This window comes from Ictidomys tridecemlineatus, chromosome 13 (genome assembly GCF_052094955.1).
Source record: "Ictidomys tridecemlineatus isolate mIctTri1 chromosome 13, mIctTri1.hap1, whole genome shotgun sequence".
Classification (NCBI taxonomy): domain Eukaryota; kingdom Metazoa; phylum Chordata; class Mammalia; order Rodentia; family Sciuridae; genus Ictidomys; species Ictidomys tridecemlineatus.
The window spans coordinates 471,411-497,774 of NC_135489.1; the positions used below are offsets into that span (position 1 = coordinate 471,411).

At 54.7% G+C, this 26,364-nt stretch overlaps 1 protein-coding gene across 3 annotated transcripts in view; it reads right to left on the bottom strand.

The window, feature by feature from the left end:
• Positions 1 to 26,364, bottom strand: part of Ctdp1 (CTD phosphatase subunit 1) — a 38,012-nt gene that overhangs the window by 8,179 nt on the left and 3,469 nt on the right. For 2 of the 3 annotated variants that reach the window (XM_005334369.5, XM_078029850.1), the window contains exons 2-10: positions 17,891 to 17,974; positions 17,127 to 17,220; positions 14,791 to 14,919; positions 12,959 to 13,109; positions 10,699 to 10,789; positions 9,816 to 9,982; positions 7,932 to 8,960; positions 6,253 to 6,394; positions 5,227 to 5,436 (exon numbers count right to left, since the gene is read on the bottom strand). In XM_005334369.5, coding sequence (XP_005334426.2) covers positions 5,227 to 5,436; positions 6,253 to 6,394; positions 7,932 to 8,960; positions 9,816 to 9,982; positions 10,699 to 10,789; positions 12,959 to 13,109; positions 14,791 to 14,919; positions 17,127 to 17,220; positions 17,891 to 17,974 — 2,097 coding nt within the window. The remainder of the gene's footprint in view (positions 1 to 5,226; positions 5,437 to 6,252; positions 6,395 to 7,931; positions 8,961 to 9,815; positions 9,983 to 10,698; positions 10,790 to 12,958; positions 13,110 to 14,790; positions 14,920 to 17,126; positions 17,221 to 17,890; positions 17,975 to 26,364) is intronic. The other variant, XM_078029851.1, reaches the window with a different exon arrangement.

Consider the following 26,364-nt stretch of genomic DNA (forward strand, 5'->3'; position numbering starts at 1 on the left):
AAACACACCAAAGAGGAAAAGGGAATGCAGTTCTGAGATGACAAAGGTCCCCATGGTGGACCTGGCCGTGGGAGTGTGAGGGAGCCCCGAGGGGCACAGGAAGGGTGAGGAGACCCTCATGGGACCCTCTGTGCGGCAGGGTGCAAGGGCACAGACTGCCTCACTGAAGCTCTGAGTCACTTCTGACTGATCAAGCCCAGAGCTGGGCGGGGGCTCCATGGCAGAGCGCTTGCTTAGCGGGTGAGGCCGTGGGTTTGGTTCTCAGCACCACACATGAATAAAATAATTAAAACAAAGGTCCAACAATTATTTAAAACTACATTCAAAAAAAGAAAAATGGGAAAGAAGACAGGGAAGGGGAGGAACAGAAGAGAGCCACACAGAAGGCAGAGCGACACCTGGTCCCTCAAAGGCCCATGACATCGACACACTCCAGGAGAACCAGCAGAACAGGGCAGAGGACACACGACCTCGACACAGTCCAGGAGAACCAGCAGAACAGGGCAGAGGACACACGACCTCGACACACTCCAGGAGAACCAGCAGAACAGGGCAGTGGCGACACACACGTGTTGGGGGACACACCCAGACAACTCTGCAGGGAACAGGTGCCCCTCAGCCCGTGTCCTTCCAGACACACTGCCGTGGCCCTGCCTGGTGCGAAGCAGGTGACCTGGAGAGGTTCCCCCAAGGAACCCAGGTGGTTTCCCTAGAGACTGCCACCATGTACACCCGGGCAGTCTTCTCCTGTCACCGGGCGAGTCACGCTCCCCACCAAGGACAACACCACCCCGACCCAGGGAGCAGGGCTGTCAATCCTTAAAACCAATCAATATGCTCCCCCATGCAGTAACAGACTGCGGAACTGCAAAGCCACACGGTCACAAAATCCAGAGCCCACCAGTGACGCAACTCACAGGAGGGCCTTGCCCAGGCCGAGAGAGAGCACCTGCAAACACCCGCAGCTCCACCACTCTAAGTCCGCCGTCGCCCTGGACTGAGGGGAAGGTCAGGTTCCACAGGCCAAGGGGACAGACAGACTGGAGACACGCTGCAGGTCCACACCAACTCCAGGGCGGCATCAGGCAGGCCCAGGAAGGGGAGCTGCATGCCACTGAGTGAGGTGGAGCAACAGCTCACCGCCTGAACAAAGTCTGACCGGGATAGATGTAGCCAGGTGCCGGCCATGCCTGTCATCCTAGCAGCTCAGGAGGCTGGGCCAAGAGGATCAACAGTTCAAGGCCAGCCTCCGCCACTTAGTGAGGCCCTCTCTCCAAGTACAAAATAATAAGTCATCTGTAAAACTTTCAGAATGACCAGCAGAGGACACTGTTGGGACCTAGGGCTTGGCTAGGCCAACAGACAGCAGGGAAAAGCACAACTCAGGAGGGAAAGCTGGAGAGGCAGGACCTCATCAAAACCAAAAGCTTTCCTGCCAAAGACCCCGCGGGGAGGACCAGGCAGCGCCGGACAGAGAAGACGACGGGCATGTGCAGAGCTCTGCAGGGAAGCAGCAAGAGCCGCCAGGGAAAGGGCAGGTCTCGGTGTCCCTGCAGCCAGAGGTGGGCGGAAGTGCCCAGCCTCTCCCAGGGCACACTTGGGAGGTGCCACACAGCCCACCCCGGCATGGCAGAGCAGCGCCAGACCTTAGCTGCACGGGGAACAACAGATATTCTGGGCACGGCTCAGGTGCCCCCAGAGGGCTGGCAGTGACTGGGTACTGACCAGGAGGCACTGTCCAGGCAGCCACACCCACTGACCTCCAGGGGAACCGGCAAGTGAAAGACCAGACCCCAGGGCACATGGCTCTGGGCCCTGTTTTTGACAACCTTCTTCAAGGGGCTGAACTCCAGGGCTGGATGAGGCAGGACAGTGCCAGGGGCAGCTGGGGAGCTGGGGGCCCTGCGGGGCAGCAGGAAGGTGTAGGTGCTGTCGGGGACTGTGTTCCTGCCATGTTCTGTGGGTGCCGCCTGCTCCAGGGTTCTGGAGGATGCTGTCATTGGAGCTGGCCAAGGGCATTAGGACTCTCTGTATGACATTTCTTCCACTGCATGTAATGTGAAAGCCCTCAAAATAAAAGGAGCGACCACACAAACACACGTGCTCAGCTGTGCAGTCTCAAGTGTGTCCAGAGGTCCTGCAGCATGGCCTCCTCCCAGGCCCAGGTAGCCAGGGAGCTGGTGTGGGCTGAGCTGACTGCATCCACCACAGCACTTCTGCCCACCTGCTGGCTCCCTTTCCCTGGCGGCTCCTGCTGCTTCCCTGCAGAGCTCTGCACATGCCCGTCGTCTTCTCTGTCTGTCCTGCGCTGCCTCATCCTCTCCACGGGGTCTTTGGCAGGAAAGGTTTTGATTCGGATGAGGTCCTGCACCTCACACCCACCCATCTGAGTCTCCAGGAGAGCCAGTTACCCAGCCCAGAGCCACAAATATCACGAAGAATCAGGAAAAACTCACAGTTCCCCAGCCTGGGGTGAGAACGTGCTCAGAGGACAGCCCACCTTGGGTACCACCCGGCCCTGTCACAATGGGCCCACCCAGGGTTCTAGACCCAACAGCAGTGGCCGTCGTTCTTGGGTGGGGGAGGGTGGCCCTCTGCAGCACTGTGGCAGGCACACAGGTGCCTCTGGGGGGGTGGGGAAGGTGCAGGCTGTGGGGGCATAAGAAGCAGTGGGTGGCTGGGGTGGGGTGAGGGCTCCCGTTGCCAAGGGCGGGGGCAGTTACTGGGCCTCCGTGGAGGGTCTGACTCTACTGTGGAGAGGGAGCACAGCAGGTATGGGACCCACAGTGCAGAGAGCAGCCAGCACACGCATCTGCTCCGCCTGCGAGACTCGGCAGGTACAGTGTCAAAAGAACAGGGAGGGGACGCTGCCAGGAGGCAACATGCTGATGCCCCCACCCACAGACAGAAGGCCAGAGGGTGGCTGTACCCATGCCGCAGCTCCTGTGTACCCCGTGCTGTGAGGCACCAGGAGGGAAGAAGGGCCATTTGGTCACGTCTGGAAACAGCTCTCAACGATCAACGCTGATGTGTGCCACCTGCACACAAAGGCTGCTTCCCGTGGGTCTCGGTGTTGACAGACGGCGTGACTGACTGAGCAATAGGCTGTCTGACCCTCTGTGGTGAGCTGGACGGCCCACATCACTGTCTCTCCCGCACCTAAACAGGCTGGTAGTAACGAACGGCACGAGCACCTTGGGGTCAATTCCCTTCTCCAGGTGGAGCTGTGGCTGGGCCCTGCTGGGGACCGGCACGGAGGACACTGCTCCTGCAGCATCACCAGCCGTTCAGGGACAAAGACATGCTCTGCTCTATCCAGCTTACCATACGCAAAGTATTCTTAGTCACAGTGACTCCTTCCCACTTCCCTTAGATCCCTGTCTACTGAGCCACGCTTCAGGCAAGGCTGGACGGACGAGAGACAACTGCACCTGATCTTAAACACACCCTGTGGCTGTTAAACAACTGCTTTTATGCCTAAGAAACCCCAAGTGCGAAGCTGTGATCTTCTTTCCCGTGGCATGAGGAGCACATTCGGAACAGGCAGGCTCCCGTCTGCATCTGCAAGTGTGGGTTCTGTGGCTGCTTTAAACCCATGACTTCATCTTAACACTGGAGTGGAGGCCTGAATTTCATAGGCACCCACTCAGGGCACCGCTCTTCCCTGCCCAAGCACTTCCCTTTGGGCAGGGTCCCTGGAGAGCAGCCCCCAGCAGGGCCCTGCACCACCTACCACGAGACATCAGGACCCGGGGCCAGGTCCCACAGTGCCACAGGCCTGTGCCAGTCCTGGCTGTTGACACAGAACCCACGCTGGAGTACGCAGAGGGTAAGTGGCAGCTCCAGGATGGAGCTGGCCACCAGAAAGACCAGGTCTGCTAATCCAGCCTGACCGGCGACCTCTGGAGGGGGTGGCTGTGGATGGAGCTAATCGCCAAGAGCCAGTGCTCCCGCAGCCACAGCTGCGCAACCTCCATAAAACCCAGGCCCAGGGCACATGGGGTGGTGCACGCCAATCCCCAGGGGAGGGAAACCCCAGTGCTCAAGGCCCACGGGCAGGGTCTCCTGAGAGTTGTCTTGTGAATGGCCTACCCCGCGGCGTACTTCACGGACCCTTCTGCCTGACTGGTCACTGAAGGAGCCACTCCTCGGGCGGCAGTCCCACCAGGCGGGAGGTCTGTGGTTCACTGGGCTCCTCCTCTGTGCCTCCTCACTGCTTTCCCGGCCGAACCCCCACCACGAATCTCCTGAGCCCGGGAAGGCACTGCCACCAGCTCAGCGAGGCCACACCACGTGGATGAGCGCAGCCCTGCGGCCGGGGGCTGCTCTCCAGTGCCTTCGACGCCACCAAGTGAAAGCTGCTCTTCAGGCCAGAATCCCAAAGGCTCCCCACAGAAAGCCCGGCACCAGTGCTCCAGCGAGGGCATGGCTCCTGGGGTGGGAACATGGCCCAGAGGGCGCCTGCTGCAGTAACACTGCCAGAGCGTCCTGACGCGGAACCCACTTCATGCAGCAAGTCTGAGCCTAGAGCCTTGCCACAGGAAGCAGAGTGTGTGACCACGACCCTTGAGGTCAGTGACCACCAGTGACCACGCTCCGTCACTGGGAGGAACCAGCATGTAAGCAGCAGCTGTCATTATCAGGCATAAAAATGTGTCCCCTGGTGGCGCTAGGCCTGCCCACATCCAGAAGGCAGGAGAGCCACCCTGCAGCCATCCTGAACCAAGACCCTGGCTGGGTCCTCTTGCTGCTGTGTTGTCTCAGCACACCTTAGCAGTGAAGGGTCACTGAGGCCACTCTGGGAAACGTTCCGCCTGCTTCAGATCACCAGGACCCACACGCAGAGTGTGGAAGCAGGCAGGTGGCCGGGGACAACAGGCCCGCAAGGCTAGGCCTGGAGGGCATCAGAGAGAGCCAGCACCACCCCACAGGGCTGTCCGGGGGCAGCTGACACACGTGCAGGACCACGAGGAGGTGCAGGGCTTATGAAGGATGCTCTAGAGGATCCACCACAAGTTTCTCTGCTTGCTGTTTTGGAACCCAAGAGGGGGCACAGAAATGAACAGAGGAGCCCCGGTGCCCACCAACTGAGTTGCTCCCCTCAGCCCAGGAGCCACCACACACTGAACTCAACCTTCAGCATCCCTGCCCACACCGTAGGTAGCTGACCCATCACCTAATGAGGTGGACGTTTACAACCCAGAAAGCCTCAGGCGCCGTGCTTACCTGAAGGAGGACGACTCCCCGTGGACAGGCAGGGAGCCGGCGGGTGCTGGTGTCGGGCCCTGGGCACCGGTCCTGATCAGCTTCCCTGTGTTGGAGTCATAGATCCGGACCTCGGGGCCAGGCTGGGCCTTGGGGTGGACGGGCGTGGGGTGGAACAAGGCTGCTGGAAGCATGCTGTGCCTGTCAGGAAAGGCTGTAGGGCTGTTCTCCCTGTCGAGGGCAGGAGCAGGGCCATTAGAATAGCCATGCCCAGTGGGGCACAGGGACACAGGGCATGATGGGCATGATGCAGGGACAGACCAGGGGGGACAGCATGCAGGACCACCAATGTCCACTGCCCAGGCACATGGTTCCCAAAGCCTCTGTCTCCTGGTCGGGTTCCTTGAAGGAGGATGTGCAAGAGCAGCCCCTGTGTGCTGTGGAGACAGGCTTTCCTCACCAGCACAGTGGGGCTGCCTGGGGAGTGCGAGGGCACTCTGCCTCTGAGGCCCAGCGGCAGGCACACTCACACACGAGTGGCTCCCCGGGAGACACGGAGGACAGCCTGTGCACCGACCTTTTCTGCGCGGCCCTGCCCGTCCTTTCTTTGGTCTGCTCATCTGTAAAGTGCTTTTACCTGACTCGTAATACTCCCTGGCCTCAGGACGCACGAGGCTAAGATCCACCACTAAAAGCCACCTCGTGCTTCACTCAAACAGAGAAAGCGGTTCTGCCTCGATTCTGATGACTGCACACGGGCTTCCTAAGTCCGTCCGAGTTTACGGGCGGGGAGGGGTCACTTTCTTGAGGGATGGGGCAAAGGTCGTGCAGGACACACCAGTGCTCAGGAGCAGCTTTGGGGGCTAGATGGCATGGACTGGGGACACTGCCCAGCAGCAAGCTCCCCTCACCGACTTAGACCTCATTTGATCCTCGGTGAAATGGGCCTGCCGGGAGATGAGGCAGAGCCACACCCACAGGCCGGTGGTGGTCAGGTACCTAGGGATGGGTGGACAGCTCAGGGGCGGGGCATGGCCTAGCACCCACCTGTGCGTCCGGGCGTCGTCCTCCGTGAGTGGGAAGAGCTGCTCCTCCACCCTGTCCCAGCGCTCCAGGCAGCTCCACAGCCAGTCGGGGCTGACCACATGCAGGTGCCTGCACTCCTGCGCCTGCCGCACCTTCTCCGTGCCTGTGGAGACCACTGTCAGGCCGTCCCTGCAGCAGGGGGAGGGCATCTGGGACAGACCCAGGGCAAGGACACCCTGGGGAAGGGACCAGGAGGAGCCGAGAGGAGGGACCCTGAGAGGCCAGGTCCCAGCAGCATCGCCTACTTCTGCCCGAGACTTGGCCTCCAGGGGCAGGACCTGTGTATCTTACCACCACCAGGACCTCGAGCTCTCCCTCCACACACTACCAGGGCCTCGCAACTGGACCTGCCCCTGCCAAAGAGCCGTCTGCAGGGACAAACACCTGTCCCTTTCTTCCCAGCCCTGCCGTCATCATCCCACCAGACGCCACCATCTTCCATGGGTCCCGACGGGCTCTCAGCTCTACTCCAGCACCTGGGTGGCCTCCTGAGGACCTGTCCTCCCCCTCGTGCATCACGAGTGTCCCCAAGTCTGAGGCTTCCACCTGAGCTCCTGCTGAGCCTGTCCCACCCCTGTGACTTGAGGTGGCTGCTGCAGCTCTGGTCACTTCCCTGGCGGCACAACCCCTGTGCTGTGAGGCAGGACGAGGTGCTGCCCACCTCACGTGAGGACGAGGGTCTCCCACAGGGGACAGGCCCAGAGCGCGCAGGAGAAGCTGCGGGACAACAGCCACATGTGGAAGCACTCGGGTACAAAGGCAAGGGCCCTGAGCCACACCTACTCTACCCGCAGGTGGAGGGCGGAGGCTGGAGCCCCGCACCCCTGCCTTCTCCTGGCAGGGGACCTGGCTGGGGGGAGAGCCTGCCTCTGGCCCTGAGCACGGCACACGGTGGTGGGAGCCCTCCACACTCTGACCCCAGGCTCTGCACAGCCCGACGTGGACCCGAGGCACAGCATCCCACAGGACCACGCCGGCCTCCGTGGACAGGCAAGAGCTGTGCTGGCCTGAGGCGAAGCCAAGCGTCTGCAGCCGTGACAGGCAAGGCTGGCGGTCTTCACTGGGAGAAGTCAAACTGCTTGTGAGAAGCATTTTAAAGTGATGAGACGTCTGTGGCTTTAAGCATCTGGGGTAAGCATTCCTGCAAACTTGCCCGTCACCCCAGGGTTCTGTTCTCCTTGGGCGAGGTCTCTGAAGCCAGAGGAGGTGCACCCAGTTCAAGGGGTCCTCCACTTTCCTGTCCACAGCGAATGCTCTCTTTGCTCCAACTGGTTTTCTCAGAGGGCTCATGGCCCTCCACCTGCTCCCCGAGGCACGCAGCCTCTGGCTTGCTCCCTCCCACTGTTCCTGGAGAGAGCTCCACCATCCCAGAGCAGCAAAGTGACTGCCCAAAGGACCCACAGCGGCCAGCCACAGTGCAGAGGCCCACAGAACGCACCCGGGCAAAGAAGTCCTCCAAAGGGAATTACCCACCCGCTCTCCCAAGGTCCCTGTTCTAGAAAGTGTTCCTGACAGCGCACTGGGCCATGCATAGCAATGCCAGCCTCCAGGACAGGGATCACCATCAGGTGGAGGCAGGCCACGACCACCCCGAGAGCGCGGCTGGCCTGCTGCGCCTGCAGAATGTGGGGGACACTTACCAGCCCGTGCTGCGATCAGGTGGGTGGCCCTGTCAGGGGCGTCGGGGCTCAGCACCAGCTGCGTGAGGACCCTGGCCCCCAAGGCCGTGGCATGGTAGTGCTCCCGGGTCTTCTCCACGGGGAAGTTGGTTGGGTGCAACCCACTGAATATCACCGCGACGTCCGCCAACACCTTGCTCTTGAGCTCTGGCACGATCTTGCGGATGTCCGGAGCCTCCGCGAGCTCCTGGTTGAGGTACCTGTCGTACCTGGAGTAGTAGTCCCTGTGCACCCGCACCAGGATCTCCTCCAGGTGGATCAGGTGGTCGTCCTCGTCCGTGTCCTCCTCCTCCTCCTCCATGCTCTGGTCCAGGGACTCGCCTGCGGTGATACCCGACTGCTCGCTGTTCTGGGACTCCGTCTCTGCCTCCTTCCTGTCCACACAGCCGTTGCCCAGGCCACAGAGGCCATCTCGCTCACCCTCCTCCTGCACGTCCAGGTCTGGCCCTTTGTCCTGTGTGTGGACTCTGGGCCCTGGCTCTCCGGGGCCTGCCCCTGCCAGTCTCTCCCCGCCCGCGTCAGGCGGACCTCCCTGCTGGGGGGCTCTGACTCCAGCGCGGGCAGCTGGAGGTCTCTTTCGGCTTCTCCTCTCACTCTCCCCCTCAGAGGTCGAGGACGACGACTTCGGGCCCTCGGACTCACTGCTCTCGCTGTCACTGGACAAGTCAAAATCTAACTCCGCGCCGGAGGCGCCCTGTGTGGGCTGTGCCCCTGGTGAGGTCCGACCTCCCTGTTCACAGGATGCTTGGGCTTGGGGCTCTGGAGCTTCAGCCAGCTCACGGCCACAAGGGGCCCGGGGACAGGGCCAGGCGTCCCTGTCATCTGCTTTGCTGGGAGGCGCTCCCGGAGCAGCCTCACTGCCGTTCAGCTCCCGGGGAGGCTTCCCGAGGCCATTGCTCCGCTCTGCCCCAGGAACGGGTCTGCCTTCCTCGGGCTCTTTCACAGACGGGGCTGGTTCCAAGACATCGGCACCTTTAGAAGAATGGTTCGCTAAAACGTGCACAAAGGGAAGGCCTCTATGACCTGCTGCTCGGCAGCTCTGAGAACCCGACCTCGCGCCTCCCAGGCTGTGGCCACGCCGACCTCGCGCCTTTCCACCCACCTGGGCCCTGGCTTTACAGGAGAGGGTCCCCGCCACACACCCTGCAGGGGCCCTTGAGCACCACCTTCCCCTGGCCTTGACCTCTAAGTTCTACTTTAGTGACCACAGCAGTAGTTGCGAGCCTCAAGATACCCTGCTTTGAGACTAAAGAGATCAACAGAAACTCTGAAAACCAAATCAAGGGGCTGGGGCTGTAGCTCAGTGACAGGGCACTTGCCTAGCATATGTGAGCACTACAAAAAAAAGAACAAACCAAACAGAGGCATGCTGTCCATCCACAACTACAAAAGAATTCTTGAAAAATTACAACAAAAACAAAGAACCAAATCAAGTCTCCTCAACAGGCCTTGCCTCAAGCTTGCCCGAGAGGACAGGGTTCCCTGCAGACTCCAGGACAGCACAGCCCAGGCCTGAGCTCTGGGCATCCTCATGAGACAGCCCCTGCACCCACTTCTCACACCCTCTGAGGAAAGCTGGACGAGCCGCAGTGTTCAGGAGCACTCAGCTGAGGAGCATCCAGACTCTTACGTGACCAAGAAGATACCCATCTTAATTACCCTGATTTTCAGTATTACATAAGCCCCAAATAAAACTGAAATATAAACAGATTCTATAAAATTGAAATTTAAACTTAAAAAGTGAATCTTGACTTTACAGCAGCCAAAACAGAGACAGGACGAGAGAAGAGACAGACGCCGAAGCCAAGCGCTGGCTTCTGGGCCGCGCGCCAGGAGACTGCCCACCTTTCTTCCTCGCCTGAGACTCCCGGTGGCCGGGGGGCGCGTTCACGTCACCTGTGCCTGGGAAATACACATACTTCTTCACGGTTATCAGGTTGGGGGCGAACTTCCAGACGTCTTCCCGGTCATCGATGATGCAGACCATGGAGTCTCCGCAGGGAAAGAGGTTTCTACAAGTGGAAACAGGCCATTTGCACCAAGTAGGCACCAGCGGGCGCGGCGCTCTGTCCTGCTGAGGGGAGGCCTCGAGCAGAGCAGGTTACGAGAGGAGGGGACCTCTACTCAGCTCCCACTCCTGGTGGTTCCGGAGAGTCACATCAAAGGAATTGGACCGGCACCACTCTTTCCGCCTCTCCTTGACAACAGGAGGCAATCCTTTTCTTAAAGGGCCAGACAGTACACAATTCAGGCGTCCAGCCATGGGCCACGCTCAACCCTGTGCAGTCAGGTTCCCGAGTTCCCCAGGAGCCCAGCAGAAAAGAGGTGGTGACTTTAGAGTGGGACCTTGGTGGGAAGTCACTGCCACTGCCTGCCTCTGAAGCCTGGTCCAGGAGGCCCTCTGCACAGGCGTGGGACCTGGAGCACTGTTCCCAGGCCTATGTGAAGTGAGAGTCACGCAGAGCCTCAACAGCAGGCTGTGGTGGCCACGAGTGCAGAGTGAGATGGCCACTGTGCCGCCTGGGGCAGAGCAGCAGAGCACAGGGGGACTCTGGACACAGGGCAGGGCTCAGGGGGAGGAGGCGGCGCTGTGGCTCTCCACTGCTGAAGATGGGCCAACTCCCAGGAGACGCAACTCCAGAACCTGCACTCTGGTTCTCAAAACGCAACTCTGAAAGTAGAAGCCAAATGGAGCCCTGCTCCGTGACGGGCCCTGCCTGGCACATACCGCAGATTTCCTGTCTTAGAAAACGGGTCGATGCACTCATCCCGTGACAAGATCCGGTGGGAAAAGAGCTTCTTCTCAGGGTCTAGAAAGCCTGTGAAAGAAAACCGACAGAACTGCACACCTGGGGGCAGACGTGCCCCTCTGCACCACGCACCAGCGTCACCCCACCCCAGCGGACATGCCCGGCGATGGTGCCAGCAAGCCGCGTTCTTCCCAGGTGAGACCCACTTACACGGTCTCCTATGCTCAAACCCTGGGCTTCAATTCCTCCGAAACGAACCGTGTGTGTGTCTGTAGTGCTGTTAACTGAGTCCACTGCCTAACCAAGCCGACTGACCTAGACGTCCCCGTCTCAGGCACAGGTGAGGGCTCCTCGCCTCTGAGGCCTGAGGGCTAAGCTGCCTGCCTGCCTGATGGGAGCCCCTCCATCTTCCCCAACACCAACAGGGGCACCGGCGGTGCCTGAAGCCTGAGTGGCACCGAGACCCTGCCTGTCCTTTTCCCTATACACACAGACATGGGATAAGTTCAGCCTGTGCACTGGGCAGTGAGAGACTCACAACAATGACAAAGCAACGCCACCGCAGCAACATGTTGCAACAGCAAGGTGGACGTGGTCTCTCTCAAGCACCTGGGGGCACTCCTTGGCACTCCTGCCTGTGACCACAAGCAGTGGTGCAGAGCACACCTCTGGCTTCTCTGGCATACCTGAACTGCCAGCACCACTGCTCCTCGGCTTTGAGGCTGTACTAAGGAAAGTGTTACTGGAACACAGCACCCTGATACCGTAACAGTCAATCTGATGACTGCGATGGCTACTCTAGTGGGCAATGCATCACCATGGACACACCAGTCAAGGGGCAGAGCAGCATCCCCACTCAGAATGGCACATTTAAAGCCTATCAATTGTTGACTGCTTTCAGCCATGGGTACCTGAGACCCCAAGGTAATACAAGAGTTGCCCTTCTCTGTGGACGCAGAACTGCAGACGGGGGGAGCTGCTGAACTGACACACACACTACAAAGCAGAAACACAGAGCAGGGTCATTGCAACTACTTCCTACTGGCATGCACCACTTCCCAGTGCTACAAACTTAAGCAACATCACGGAAACTGACCTGGGGAACTGAGAAGGAAATAAGCTTTACGGTTACATACTAACAGTCGGCAAAGGATCAATTTCCTATCAAAGTACCTGCTTGCACTGTACCAGACATCACATTTAGTAAGGCTGCAAAGTTTACATTTACGTTATTTAATAATTAGACATGCCGTTTTAATACAGAGAACACAGAAAAACAGGACAGTAAAAGTATTCCCATCTGTGGAAGCAGGAGAAGTAGCTGGAAACAAAGCAGGTTTCTCACGTCATCTCCTGGGGTGAAGACACTGGTGGTCCAGGTTCAATGCCAGCTGAGCAACTTAACGTCACTTGCCATTCAAGGCACCTGGGGAAACCCATGGCAATAATACAGCCCCGCAAAGAAAGGGCACAAACCCAGCATGTGCAGGAGACAGGGACCCCGGCCTCGGCAGGCGGGGCAGCCTGCCCAGGGCCGCTCGCTGGCTTGCCCTGCCTAGAGTCTTGCCAGGCAGGAGACTCGGAGTGGACTTCAGAGCACAGGGAACCCCTGATGGAGAGGACAGCAGTCCAGAGGGGGTGTGGCTCCTGGACCTCGATGCAGCCGCAGGCAAGAGCACGCGGAGCCAGGTGTCCGGGAGGCACTTTTACACCCACACTGCAACATGACCTGCTCTTTGAAGACTGGTGTTTCGGGTCACACCTCACTCCACTGCCTCTGTTGGGTGCCCAGATGCACATTGACACCTGCTCTGTAGTGTGACACAGTCCTGACTGCAGTGCCCAGCCCCTCCTTCCCCACACTGGAGCAGCACACGGGGGGTCAGACGGTCTTCCTGCACAGCACTCAGTGCAGGAAGCCACTGCAGAGCAGCTCAAGTGTAGCCAAGACCAGTGGCGGGTGCCAGAGGCCCTCCTTCAGCTATTCCGGAGCTTCAGAAAGCACATTCCCACCATTGTTCCCAAGCATCCATGGTCCTGCACACTGGCCTACTCGGTGGCTCCTGGCCAGAGCACTCGGCTGCCACAGCAGAATTTCTCACCTACCAACGCCCTGCTGCTAACACAAGAACTGAGCCTGTGTTCTCCTGCCCTCATTGTTAAGCTAACATGCTGTTCCTGAAGATGCCCAGATCGGCAGCCCTGACCCCACTGCTGGTCCTGCAGTAGCCAACTGACCTGCAATGGTGTGTGCGTACAGCCGGCTGCCGAAGGTGAAGACATGCAGCTCGTACAGCTTGGCGATCTTCTCCAGGAAGTCCTTGCAGTGCGGGCGCAACCGGGTGTGCAGCATCGGCTCACCCCGACCCAGCTGGAAGTGGAAGATGCCCTGCAAGGACCACAGGGCCATGAGAGCACGCACGGGCTCGGCAGGAGTTTGCAGACGAGCTCCAGTGTCGGGAGCCGTCCGTGAACGGTGCATGGACCAAACCGGAATCATAGTCGTCGAATAGGAAAAATCCTGCTAGTGAGACGCCCAGACACATGTGAGCTCCTACTCAGCTCTGCCAAAAGGTCCCCAAGCCTCTCAGAGATGAGTGTGGCTTGTCAAGATGCCATCAACCTTTGACTGCAAGACACCATAAACAAAGACTCCGCTGCTGAAACCGTCTCCCTCCCTTTGATCCTCTCCCTTGAATAACTGGAGCCATTTTTTAACTGTTGGGTTCCAGCTCCTCCCAGGACTAGAAGACTCTGTCAGGCCCTCTGCTTTATTCTATTTTAAATGTTTTTTAGTTGTAGATGGATACAGTACCTTTATTTATTTGGTTTTCGATGTAGATGGACACAGTACCTTTATTTTATTCGCTTGTTAACTTATATGTGGGGCTGAGGATGGACCCCAGTGCTTCACACATGCTAGTCAAGTGCTCCAGCACTGAGCCCCAGCCCCAGCCCAGGCACTCTGCTTTTAAAACTGATTCTCTGGGCTGGGGATGTGGCTCAAGTGGTAGCACGCTGGCCTAGCATGCATGAGGCACTGGCTTCGATTCTCAGCACCACGTAAAAATAAAATAAAGATATTATGTCCACCTAAAAATAAAAAATATACTAAAAAAAAACCCCCAAACAAAAAACCTGATTCTCTGACTTTGTCTCTTATTTCTTCACTATTTCAGACTTCACTATTTCTCAGGGGGCTTATCCTCTCCTGAAGAGGAAAAGTTACCCTGGTGAGGTGCTGGTGGTCACCTCAAAAACTTCAGGGCCAACCAGGACCTCAGGAGGAGCCAGCAGCTAGCTCTGATACACACCAGGGGAAAACCTTTCACACTCACTGACTGAGGAAGTGCAGGCTGACACCCTCTGAAGCCAACTGCCCTGTAAGCACACTGACCACCAGGACCTGACAACTACCCATGACAACTACCACAGCTCCCGATGTACCTACCCTCATAACCATGCAATCACCCCAATTACCTAAAGTGATCACTTCTGCTGACCACCCATAGTAACTACCAACTACCCATTGTGTTGATTAACTGCCACTTATAACCATGTTAACCACACATGGTGACAGTCCCTCGGGACCTAACAACTACCCATAATAACTACCACAGCTCCCTGGGGTAACTACCCCTGGTAACCACAACCATCACCCACAAGTGCCTATGGCTATTACCTATGGTGACTACTTCTGCTAACCACACATGGTGACAGTTAACTACCACTGGTAACTGCTAACCACCCATGGTGATGTAATTTTCCCTTAGGACCTAACAACCACGTAGGATAATGACCACAGCTCAGACACAGTGAACTGCAGCACGAGATCATGTCCACACTGGCTAACCTGAAACCCAAACACTGGGTGACCTATAGAAGTATTAAAAACAAGACTACGTACTCTTTTTTAAAAATATTTTTTAGTTGTTGATGGACCTTTAATTTATTTATTTGTGTGTGGTGCTGAGAATTGAACCCAGTGCCTCCCACATGCTAGGCAAGCACTCTACCACTGAGCCTCAACCCCAGCCCCAAGACAACGTACTCTTACACTGAATACTCACTTTGTTTGACATCTGTGGACAGTGTTGCTCTGTCGTGTGAATTAGGGTCTGGTCCAAATCAACCATGAGGACTAGTTTTCTGTTTCGATGTAGTCTTTGCTGATCCTCCCTTCCAAGTTTTTCAGCTTGCTAAAATTAAAAGAAAGAATTAAAAGAGTTCTTATGTTTGGATCCAATGTAAACCCCAATTCCATTAAAAGAAGTGAAAGGACACTGTAGGTCCTCATCAGCATCATCGCATGTCCAGGACCTAGAGTCCACAGCAGCCTGCACACTCACGGCCTCCCCACTGGCCAGTGCTGCACACTGACCAGAATCCAGTCTGTCTGGTCAAAACCTGCTCACAGGAATGTGGGTCATGGTGCACTTTGTAACTGATAGATATGAAAAGGAGAGGGGGAAAGGAAGTGGGTGTCTAACAACTCAGCTGAATGCTACGGAGCACCTCAGTTCGGGTGAGCTGCAACAATGACAGAGGAGGCTGACAGTGCGAACCACGGGCCTGGTCCAGAGGCCAGGGAGGAGGTTCAGTCCTCCTGGCCCAGTGTTGCCCCTTATCACTGTGAGGTAGGTCCATCAGCCATGAACAGGCAGGGGGCAGACGTCAGACGTGTGCACTAAGAAAATCCATAAGTCATCCAACTGAGACCCCAGGGAGTCTTCCTGGAGAAGAGGGCATCTGGGAATGGGAACCCCAATGCCCAACCTCCCCCTGGTTGTGGGTAATTACCACCCTAAGTGACTATTTCCCCAATCATGGGACCTGATGGAAGCTGGTGAGCTTCAGGAAAATGGGGCCTGGCGTGTCAGAGCCTCCTGGGTGGAAGTTAACTACGACCCCTTAAGGGAACCACTCTCTCCTGTGACCAGGTCTCCCTGACATTCTCTCCCTCATCACCAGGGCACACCCACCCTGTGATGAGGTCGTTACGAGGAGACCCCCTGAGGGGGAAGAAGAGAGCAGAACCAGGACAATGAAACGCAAATCTCTCTGAGACTGCACAGGACACCTGGTGTGGCACTGAATGCTCTCTCTGGTTCTCCTCTTCCCGAATCTCCCGCTGGGAGTTTACTGCAGCTCAGTACTACTCACCTGAAACCCTCCCTGTGAGACTGCAAGCAAGCGGCGGCAGAGAACCCTGCAGCAGCTTTGGCTGTGCAACACCCAGGGGGGCCCAGCTGGGCCCAGAGATGCGCGACAGCACATCCACACTCCAGGCCCAGTGCGGGCTCTCCTGAGACGGCCCTGCCCAACCTGCTAGAGGGCAAGCGTATCCACAAGGTAAATATGTCAGGTGTGCTTCACGCCAGGTTTCTTGCTGTGACTGCATTCAGCTAGTCACAGAAGAGGTCAGCTGGAGACCTCCTGCCACATGGTTCCTGAAAGGGATGTGGCATAAAGGGCCAGCAGTTCTGCTGTGGTGGGAAGACGGGAGATGCCCTTCTCCTGTATCCCCAAAGTTCCTGACTTTGTTTTACACACACAGATGAATTCACATCTGTTTAAAGTTCAGTAATCCAGAAAAGCCAAAGCGGTCCATCTGGCATTCTGTCTTCCCCATAAAAACAGACGGAAGTTGATGTGTGTCCCTTGAGAGCATGAGTCTGACCAAATCCCCATAATGAGCAACGTCTCCCCACTTACAGAAATGGACGACCCTGAAGCACTCTCACAACCCAGACCAAACACCCACTGCTTGTGGAGCTCTCTACAGGTGCCGGGGTGGGGGGATGGAGGGTGCTAGCTCCTGCCCCTCCCGGGACACTTGCCTGCACACCAGACAGAGGCCCATGCAGCCCCAAGCTTCAGGGTGACCCGTGGATACCAGAGCGGCACAGGCACTCAAGACGCTCTGGAGGGCCGGCCTCCCAGTCCTGCACAGGACCTGCAGCACAGCAGATGTCACCGGGGTCCCACCTGGCCACCTCACTTCCAATCCTCTCTATGGCAGCTGATCCCTAGCTCCACCAGCATAAGGACGATGGCAGTGCCTGGGCAGCAGACTGCCCCAGCAGCCTTGTCCCTCACAGCCGCCTGGCCCTGCTGTCCTCCCTGTGCACACCCTTGGAAGCATGCTGCCTCTGGAGCTGTGTCCAGGCATCCACCACATCCCTTTCACCAGGAATCTGGCTCTAAGGGCACCCAGACAGAGCGGTGCCCGCACTGGCAGCATGAGGGAGGTTCCTGCCACGGAGCTGTGGGGCAGACTTGCTGGTTAAAGAAAGCGGAGGACAGAAACCATCAGTCTGAAACGTTTGAGCCAGTGCACAGCTACCCTTCAGAAATGACACTGTAGACGGGTCCCATGTCTTCACAGGACCCCGTGTACACTCACCTCAGAGCTCACCATCAGCTCTGGCACGCTGTGGACCATGGACACGGTTGCTGTGGACAGCGGCACCTGCTGCTCGCCATTCTTGCTCTGCAGCCTTTGAATGCAAGAAGATACCTTAGAAGCTGCTGTGCTGGGGTTAACTGGGATGGGCTCCAAGATGCAGGCAGGGCCAGGCCCACTGCCCCTGCACAGAACCCTGCTCTGCGGCAGCTGGGGAATGCCCTCCACTGTCTGAGCACCATCAGGAAAGCACCAGACCCCAAGCTCTCAGTATGCCACTCTGGGCCACAAAGCTCAGCTGTCCCAGCCACACTCACGCCTGCAGTCAAGAGTTAGTTGCTTTCAGGGTCAAAACCCTCTAATTAACTACAAAGTCATGAGACCCATGAACAGGCCTATAAATGAAACAGAAAAAAAAAAAATCCAAGTGTCAGCCACCCTCTAGACTGACAAAGAACCATTGTTATCAGCAGTTGGCTGGCCCACAGCATGGGAAAAGAGGGCTCAGGCGGGAACATGGCCATCTGCACTGGGGACATGACAAGCCTGTGGTCCCCACAGGGAGAACAAACCCCAACCCTGCAGCATGCTCCCATTGCATCTGAGCAGAGCACCCGGAGTGATCTGGGGCTTCCACAAACCAAGAATGAAACAGGATGCAGTCTGGTTTGGGTGTGGCCAAGGGAAGGCATCTGTTCTCAGAACCCTGCCCATAGCCCGCCTCAGACCCCAGGAGTGCTGCTCCTCCCTCCAGTGCTGCTCACTGGGTCAGGTCCTGGCCACACTCCGCACACAAGCCCTTCATGACAACCGGGTGGCTGCATCCTTCCAGCGTCACCAGAAGCGCCCTGCAAAACATGAGATGAAACAATGACTCATCATAAAGGAAAGAACGCTTTAGAATCCATGGGTATGTCAGAGTATGAGAAAGGGCACCAGGAAAGGGCATGAGCCTTAGGCCAGCTCGACCCTGGCTCTCACTTGCTCCAGAGGGCCTCACCCCACACCAGGGTTGTTTGCTTTGACTACAAAATGAAGGGACTTTGGGCTGGAATTGTGGCTCAGTGGCAGAGCGTTTGCCTCCCATGTACGAGGCACTGGGTTTGATCCTCAGCACCACGTAAAAATAAATAAATAAAATAAAGGTACCAGGTCCATGAAAACTAACTAACTAACTAACTAAATAAATAGAACGAAGGGACTTTTCCCTTGTGGATCTCTCTCATGGAAACCAAAACAGAACAAATTCTGCTATACATAGCAGAAAAAATAAGGAGGAGAAGAGGAGGAGCTGAAAAAATAAGGATGTCTACTTAGAAGAGTAGACCACACAGAAATGGCCTCAAAAGACATCAGATATATTAAATATGTGCTTGTGACCCCCTGTATTTCCGATGAGCTTGTGGAAACCGAGCTTTATTCCTGAACGCAGTGGGAAGCACTTGGGTGATTCTAAGGATAACAAGCTGTGGCTCCTCCCATGGGTGGTTCCCATTCCAGAAAGCCTCATGTTCAGAAGTATTTTTTCTGATAGAACTTTTAATATTCCTAGTTTTATACAGATGCAGAGAAGATTTTTCTCCCTGTGTCCACTGCTGGTTTAGAATGCTTAACAAGATGCACAGAATTTGTATGCTGAACGTCAAAAACACTGATGTGAGAAACCAAAAGTGAGAATAACCATCATGGATTGAAAGACAACACAGCAAAGATGTCAGTTCTCTCAAAATGACCTTCAGGTTTCCCCAACTCCTATCAAAGTCCCAGCACAGCTTCTGTAGGCACAAACTTACTCTAAGAACTATGCGAAAGGCACTGGTCCTCAAGTAGGTGAAACAAACTTGAAAAGACAGACAGAACATAATGCACAAAACCTTGACCTGAGCATCAGACCTCACACAAAGCCAACTCAAAATGAACTTACACTTTAAAAAAGGGAAGGAATCTTTAAGATCATGGTCTAGACAGAATTGTTAGACTTGACACTAAAAGCCTGAGCCATAAACAGTAAAACTGATCATTGCAGCTCATCAAAATTAAAACTCCTGCTCTAGAAACACCCTGTGAGGATGTAAAGACGAGATATGCACTGGGAGGTGTCTGCAGGTCACACCCCAACAAAGGACTGGTATGTGGTACACAGAACTCTTCTGATTCCACCACCCTGCTAGAAAACAGGCAGACGTTTCACTAAAGGTGTGCACACAGCAAAGGCATACCGAGGACACTCCCCACCATGGCCGGCACAGCACACCATCACGGCAAGGCCACGGACCACCAGCACTGCCAAAGGGAGGCACAGTGTCTCTGCTCTGCTTCCCGAGGACACCCAACCATGGCCGTAAAATATAAAGTTCCAAGTCCCAAAGAATCAGCTTACTGGGTCTCAAATTAGAGCACACGGCCACGCTGGGCATCCCACAGGCACTGGCTTCTTTTCCTACTATCCACAACCAGGGCCACTAGGGTAGTCCCTCTCCCACGGGACTGTGAGCCCTGGGCTGGAGCCCCACACAGCAACCTCACAGTTCCTGTTGGTTCAGAGAGCATGGCTTGGGCAGAGGGTGTCTCCTCCAGTCCTGACAGTCCCTCCAGAAACTTGTCCCACCAATATTTCCCCTCCCCCAAGGGTACCCTCTGACCATCTGAAACAACACTTTTACCTCCATCCAAACTCTGCTCTGCTTCCCAAGCTTAAAGTAAAAGGAGCAGGCCACCTGCACCAATCCACGTGGCTTTCCTGCCAAATCATCGTCCCTCTGGGACACCTCCAGGTTCCACAACATTCACACCCACAGCACTGACAGCCTGGGGTCCACTGGTACACAAGGGAGGCCACAGCGCCTGACTCAGCCTCGTTCCTCCCAGTGCCCAGGCTCCTCTGGGGCTCTGTCCCATGTCTGGCACTGCTCTACCCCAACCACAACACTCAAACCCTGTCCTCTGAATAGTCCGGTGTCTCTCACCAGAGCACCATTACCAAGTTCCAGGTCTCCAGCCCCTCAGTGAGCGCCTGGTCCCCCTTCTCCTTGGCCCATGCCTGTACACCACAGAGCAGCCAGCTCTCTAAAGGGACACTTGCACTGCTCCTGCCCCATCAAAACCAACCCTCCGTGTGGCTAAGGCGTGCACAGGGTGGCCCTCTGGGTGTTCAGGCAGAGCCAGCACCAGCACTCAATGCTCCTTCCCAAAGCTACAGGGCCACAAGAGCCCTGGGCCATCAGGACTCTGTCAGGCCTGGGTGTGCCTTGTGCCCCGTGAGGTGCTAGGGACCAGGGTGGCAGGAGCAGCGGAGAGGAAAGGAATACACAGTCATGAGCCTCCTGGGCTCCAGTCCCACGTTTGTGATGCTCGGCTACTTTTACACCAGTCATCACACTGCCTTCATTACTGAGGTTGTACAGTGTTTTGAAACCAGGCAAGTGAACACAATCATTTCCTCTTAGCTGCTCCTGCCACCCTGGTGTTTCCGCCAAATGCCCAAGGAGCATCCTTTTTTGCAAAGATTTTTTCCCTCCAGCCTACAGTTCACTTTTCATTTTTTATTAGTATTTTTCAAAGAGCAAGTTTTACAAGACTTGGTGAAGTACTGTTAATTGCATGTTGGGGGTCATCCTTATTAGGAAATCTTCGCCTTACGCAAGATTGCTTAGATTTCCTTCCACAGGTTTACAGTTCTACATCATGTCATCAGGCGTGCAATCACTGAGTCACTTCTCAGTAAGACGTAAAGTAAAGGCTGGGCTATTTTACCTTGCCTGCGGATCGTGTGGCTCTTAACAGATCACCCACCCAGTGCCAAAGCACACACTTGGGATCTCAGTTCTGCAGATGAAGTCTGAAGGAGTCTCACTGAGCTCCAGCCCAGAGCTGGGCAGAGCTGGCCCCTCCATGGCCCCAGAAGTGCTCTGTGGCTTCTGCTCTTCAGAGGCACCTGCAGCTGTTAGCTGCAGCCATCCTGGCTGGCGGGGAGCGAGGTCCTCACACTCTCTCTGGTTCTTCCCCAATGTCACATCTCCCTCTGACCATGGGGGTGGAAGGACAATTCTGTCCACTAAAGGGACAGACAGTTGTTGGCCCATATGGCCAAGGAACTTCCCGGGTACCCTGAGGACAACCTGTTGGTCTGTTTATGATGCTCGTCTACTTTTACATCGGTTACCACACTGCCGTGATTACTGAGGTTGTACAGTATGTTTTAAAACCAGGCAATACACCCCTTAATTTTGTCCTTTTTTGAAATTGCTCTTCTAAGGTTCCTGAATTTCCATATAAACTTCAGAACCAGCTCCTTGATTTCTACAATTTTATTTCTACTGTGCATAAGTCATGTAATTTTCTGCGCTAGGGTCTTATTTTACAGTGCAGATTCTGCACACCAAGACACCTGGGACAGCAATGGGCACCTGGGGGGATCTCGGTTGCCGCTCAACATCCCACAGGGCACAGGACACTGCTTCACAATCACCCATCCCAGAATGTCCATGGGTGCCCATGCTGGAGGCTGAGGTAGAGAGAGGAGACACACTGCCTGCTAGCTTGTCCACCAGTGCACTCAGCTTCCAGGAGCCCATCCCAGTGGGCACAGCAGCCAGCCAGCACACTCACCCACAGGGACAGCTCCAGGTTCATGTGACAGCTTCCATCACCCAAGAAGTCCGCAGACCATGCAAGTGAGTGTCATGCAGCCTGCAGAAGCCTCCCCTCTGCAGGGACACTGGACGGCTATCTAAGGACTACCTGCAGAGGAAGTCACAGACTAACTTTATTCCCCATAAAACGTTGACATCTAATCTTACTTATACCTATGGGGATTAAGAATATGAAAATTTATACTCATAAAAATGTTAAAATAAATATATACTAAAATTAAGCTCGAGCTCTCCAACTCCAAGTGACTCTATGAATCCCTGTCCTGTCAACTAGAATTTTGAAGGATGCTCCGCAAGGCCAGTACAGAAGGTTCCCAAATGCTTCCCACACCCCGGCAGAAAGCCCACTCTCCTCTGAATGAAGAGGATCTCAGTGCAGAGTGGAGCCGGCTCCCTCAGAAAGAAGCACAAAGCAGCCCACAGGATCTCAGCTCCAAGTGACAGTCTACTTAGAAACCTGCGCTGCGATGAATGAGCATGGGATGCCAACACCACCGCCTGACCAGTCTGAGAAGAAAGGTGCCACTGGACACAGCACCTGCCGGCCCAGAGAGAGGCTCTGGGGAGAGGCCTGGGACAGCATCTGCTGAAGACACAGCAGAGCCTGCCGACTGGGGCCATGAGGACAAGCCTGTGTCCCCTCACTCAGCATCCGTCAAGGGCAGCTTCTAGAGCTAGAGATGCAGGTGAGTTCTGGGCGGGGCCTATGCCCTGGAAAGCAGCTGGGTGCTGCGAGACGATAGCACAGGGACGAGTCCTGGGTGCTCTGTGGCCTGTGCAAGTTCAAAGCCTCAATCATGTAGCCATGCCAATGGGCTGTTTGTCTTTGGGTCAAAGTTCAGTGAGGATTTAAGGTATTTACAGATTAATAAAGTATCTTTGTCAAGATACTTAATTACAGTGGGAAAATTAGTGACTCTGCAACAGGAACTTGGCAGACGCCACCATACCCAGGGATCGACGTCTAACCTCACCACACAGGATGCACGGAGTTCACAGGCTTTCTCAAGTGACACCACTGCTGTGTCAGTCCTACTCACCTGCAAACCACAGTCTAACCAAGGCGTGCTCTATGATAGCAGACAATAAGGCCGGGAGGAAGGCAGATGGCACTGACTCAGGACAGGCGGCTCTTGCTACAGAGGCCTCCTCAGAAAAAGAAGGGGCTCTGCAGCACAGAGGGTGGCACGGGACAGACACTGACTACTGGCTCTGGTGACGGCACAGCAGTTGTGTGAGAGGATTTTGGGGGTTTTTGGTTTGTTTTTGAAATGAATCACTCATGGGAAGGTAGCAGATACCTAGGTGAGCTCATATGAAAATTCATATGTAGTATTATCGCAACTTTTCTTGAAGACTGAAACTACGGCCAAGAAGGCGGGAAGGAAAAAGAGTTCTTGTTTTGCCTGGCTAGAGGCTGGCATGTGAGTGGGCAGTCCCCATCCAGCATTTCACCAACCGACAGTCAGAGGTGGGCTGCCCCTGACGGGGGGGGGCTCTGCTCAGAAGGCACCAGGGGCCACGAGGAAGCCTGGGGCCCCGGAGAGGCCGGACCCGGCAGTGGCTACCCAACTGTAGCTCTGAAGAACCAGTCTGAAGCACGTGGAGAAGCAGCTACAGTAAGGATGGGCTGGCTTCCTTCTCATGACCACCAGAACTCCACGGGCCACTATGGACACACAGAAGGGATTCTTACCGACCTCCACTCAGAATGCAGCTGCCTCTCAGGGCACACGGCTGAGGCGCGCCACAGGCTCTGCTGCCCTCTGCTGGGGACAGGCTCCAGGATGAAGCAGCAGCACCCACCTCAGAATTTAACAGGCAGCACTGCAGCACTGCCAGCCTGGCAGAGCCTGACCACCCCGGGGCCCACCCAAGACAGGGCCAGAGCTGGGGGCTGTGCCTGTGCGCTAACAGCACACGACCGTCGGATCATCAAAGTCCACCACCCCACTCGTTCAGTCAATCCAGAACACATCAAACGGCATGAAATCCCATTCCTCACAATTTACAGCACAACGTGAAAACTACAGAAAATCTTTTAAAAGCTACTTTAAGCTGGGTACGACAGCGCATGCCTCTAATCCTTGGGAAGCCGAGGAGAAAGACCACAAGTTCCAGGTTAGCCTCTGCAATTTTGTGAGACCCTGTCTCAAAATTTTATAAAAGGGTGGGGTTATAGCTCAGTGGGAGAGTGCCTTTCCTCAGTGCTGCTGAAAAAGGAAAAGAAAAAGCCACTCTGAAACACAGATATCAAACAAACCTTTCTCAACTTCGTGAAACAACAAAGACCTGTGCCCACATTATGTAAAAATCACTAAGGTACCTGGTCATAACCTTTAGGAAGTATATGTATCTTCTAGAATATTTTTGGAAACATACTGACTGATTCCATTTTGTCTAGGTTCTTCCCCCGAAACTTAAAAAGCACTTTTCTTGAGACAACAGATCTGCATCATTTCTTATATTTACCTTTGATATCATTATTTAAAAATGTATATGTAAAGTTGACTCATCCATTCCACCATACCCAAACATTTTACTTCACTTATTACATTTAAAAATTAAAGAACACATGCGGATGGGGATACCCATCCCAGGCAGACAGGCCTCTGCTGGAGACACCAGAATCTGCAGCCGGGCCAGCAGTGTGCTCACACAGCTAGGGAGGCAGAAAGGAGGCTGGGGTTCTGTTCTGCAAAAACCGGAAACACAAAGTGGAATTCCACCTGATGTACATACAGTTCAACTGTGTTTAACAGGTTTGATTAAACAAAGTGACTATTTCCCTAGTTTTGGACATGTCTTTTTTAACTGTGTGATCTTTTAAATAATGCAGCTGCCAACAGGAAAGAATATGATTATTTAACTGAAAAAAAATCTACTAACCTATCAAAATTCTCTATATCATGATGAACAAGAAATTTCCTTATTTCCAAAGCAAGACTCCATTCTGTAGGTATTATTTAAGTGCACTGACTGAAATGTGTTTGGAATTTTAAACACCTCTCTAAGTTTAGAACACTGAAATGGCCAGCTAATCTTAGAATAGAAGAGGTTACAGTTTAAGTTGTTTCATTATAGCCTCTCCACGATTTTTAACTCTAACACCTAAAAGTAACAAAGACAGCAATGCTGATACTGCTGGAGCACTCTCCTTTCACCAACTCACTAACCTGGCTGAGACTCAGGCACCTGTCACACACAGCGCCATCTCCACCTCTGCTTGGAGACGGTCCTTCGCACCAATTACCTCACGTCACCTGGTCATTTCATCCATTTCCCCTCTCTTTGGACTTCAGTGTCATTCCATGAATGGATGACAGAAATAACAAATTCACACTTAGTTTCTGAGGGTGACTTATCAGTGTATTTATTTTTTATTTTTAGTTGTAGATGAATGATAACTTTATTTTTTATATGGTGCTGAAGACAGAACTCAAGCCTCACACATGCTAGGCAAGCATTCTACCACTGAGCCACAACCCCAGCCCTTATCAGTGTATTTTTAATCAAAATATTTTAAATTCACATAAATATTGCACAAGCAGAGGCACCCCACCACTGCACCTACTTTCCCACCTGGGGATGTCTATGGACGTGGTCCAGCCAGCGCGCGCGCGCGCGCACACACACACACACACACACACACACACACACACACACACACACACGAGGACGGCTCCTCCTCTCGCCTGGTGGACCAAGAGCTATGGAAACATAACCCTACTACAGATCAAGGTGACAACCTAGCGACTGTTTCAGCTTCACCCAAGAGAAGTGTTAAGTTCTTAGAACTGTTCTTTGTCTAAGAACCACCTCAGATGAACTCTGGGAGGAAGGCGAGAGAGACAATGGCCACATGTGCCTGCGCCCACGTGGAGCCCAGCCACCTGTCTGCTCTGTGCTCCACCTCAGTGACCTGCAACAGCTACCTGAGGCTCACTCCCACACACCTCCCTGGGCCCCTCCTTGCTTTAACCTTTTGTTGTTGAGAATTTATTAGGACTTAAAGAATTTATTATGCTGAACTCCACAGACACAGGACCAGAGCTGCTTCTCTGTCCCTGGGCACCTCAGAGTGTGCTGGCCACAGGCTACACAAGCCAGTCACACCTCTCAGTCTCACATACAGTCTCAGTTAAAAAACTAAGCGGCCCTCAAGTATCCTATGCTCAAGGGTCAAGGGCCACTTGCCGGCTACAGCAATTGTTGCAAAGCCCGCTATAGTAACTGTTGCAAAGTCTGTGCTCAACTGTATCAAGACATCATTCAGGCAGCTACCAGGCTCCTGCTGAGCAAATGTGACTTTCTTCAAAATCTCACTTCACTATTCAAAAATAAGCTTTTTACAAGCCTAATGAAAATCAAGAGGAAAAAATGATGATAGTAGAAAAGTAGAAACTCTGGACAAATCTTCTGTGATGAAATCGTTCTTGATGCCTGCAGGGGCCCAGGGACTCAAGCCTCAGGAGAGACACCACTGCCCTTCACAGGAGTTCTATAGGAGGGACATCCCAACACCACACAGAGAGCAACTCGGTGATCAGGGCAAGCAGTGGCTCAGCAACTCCATGAAGGACCAA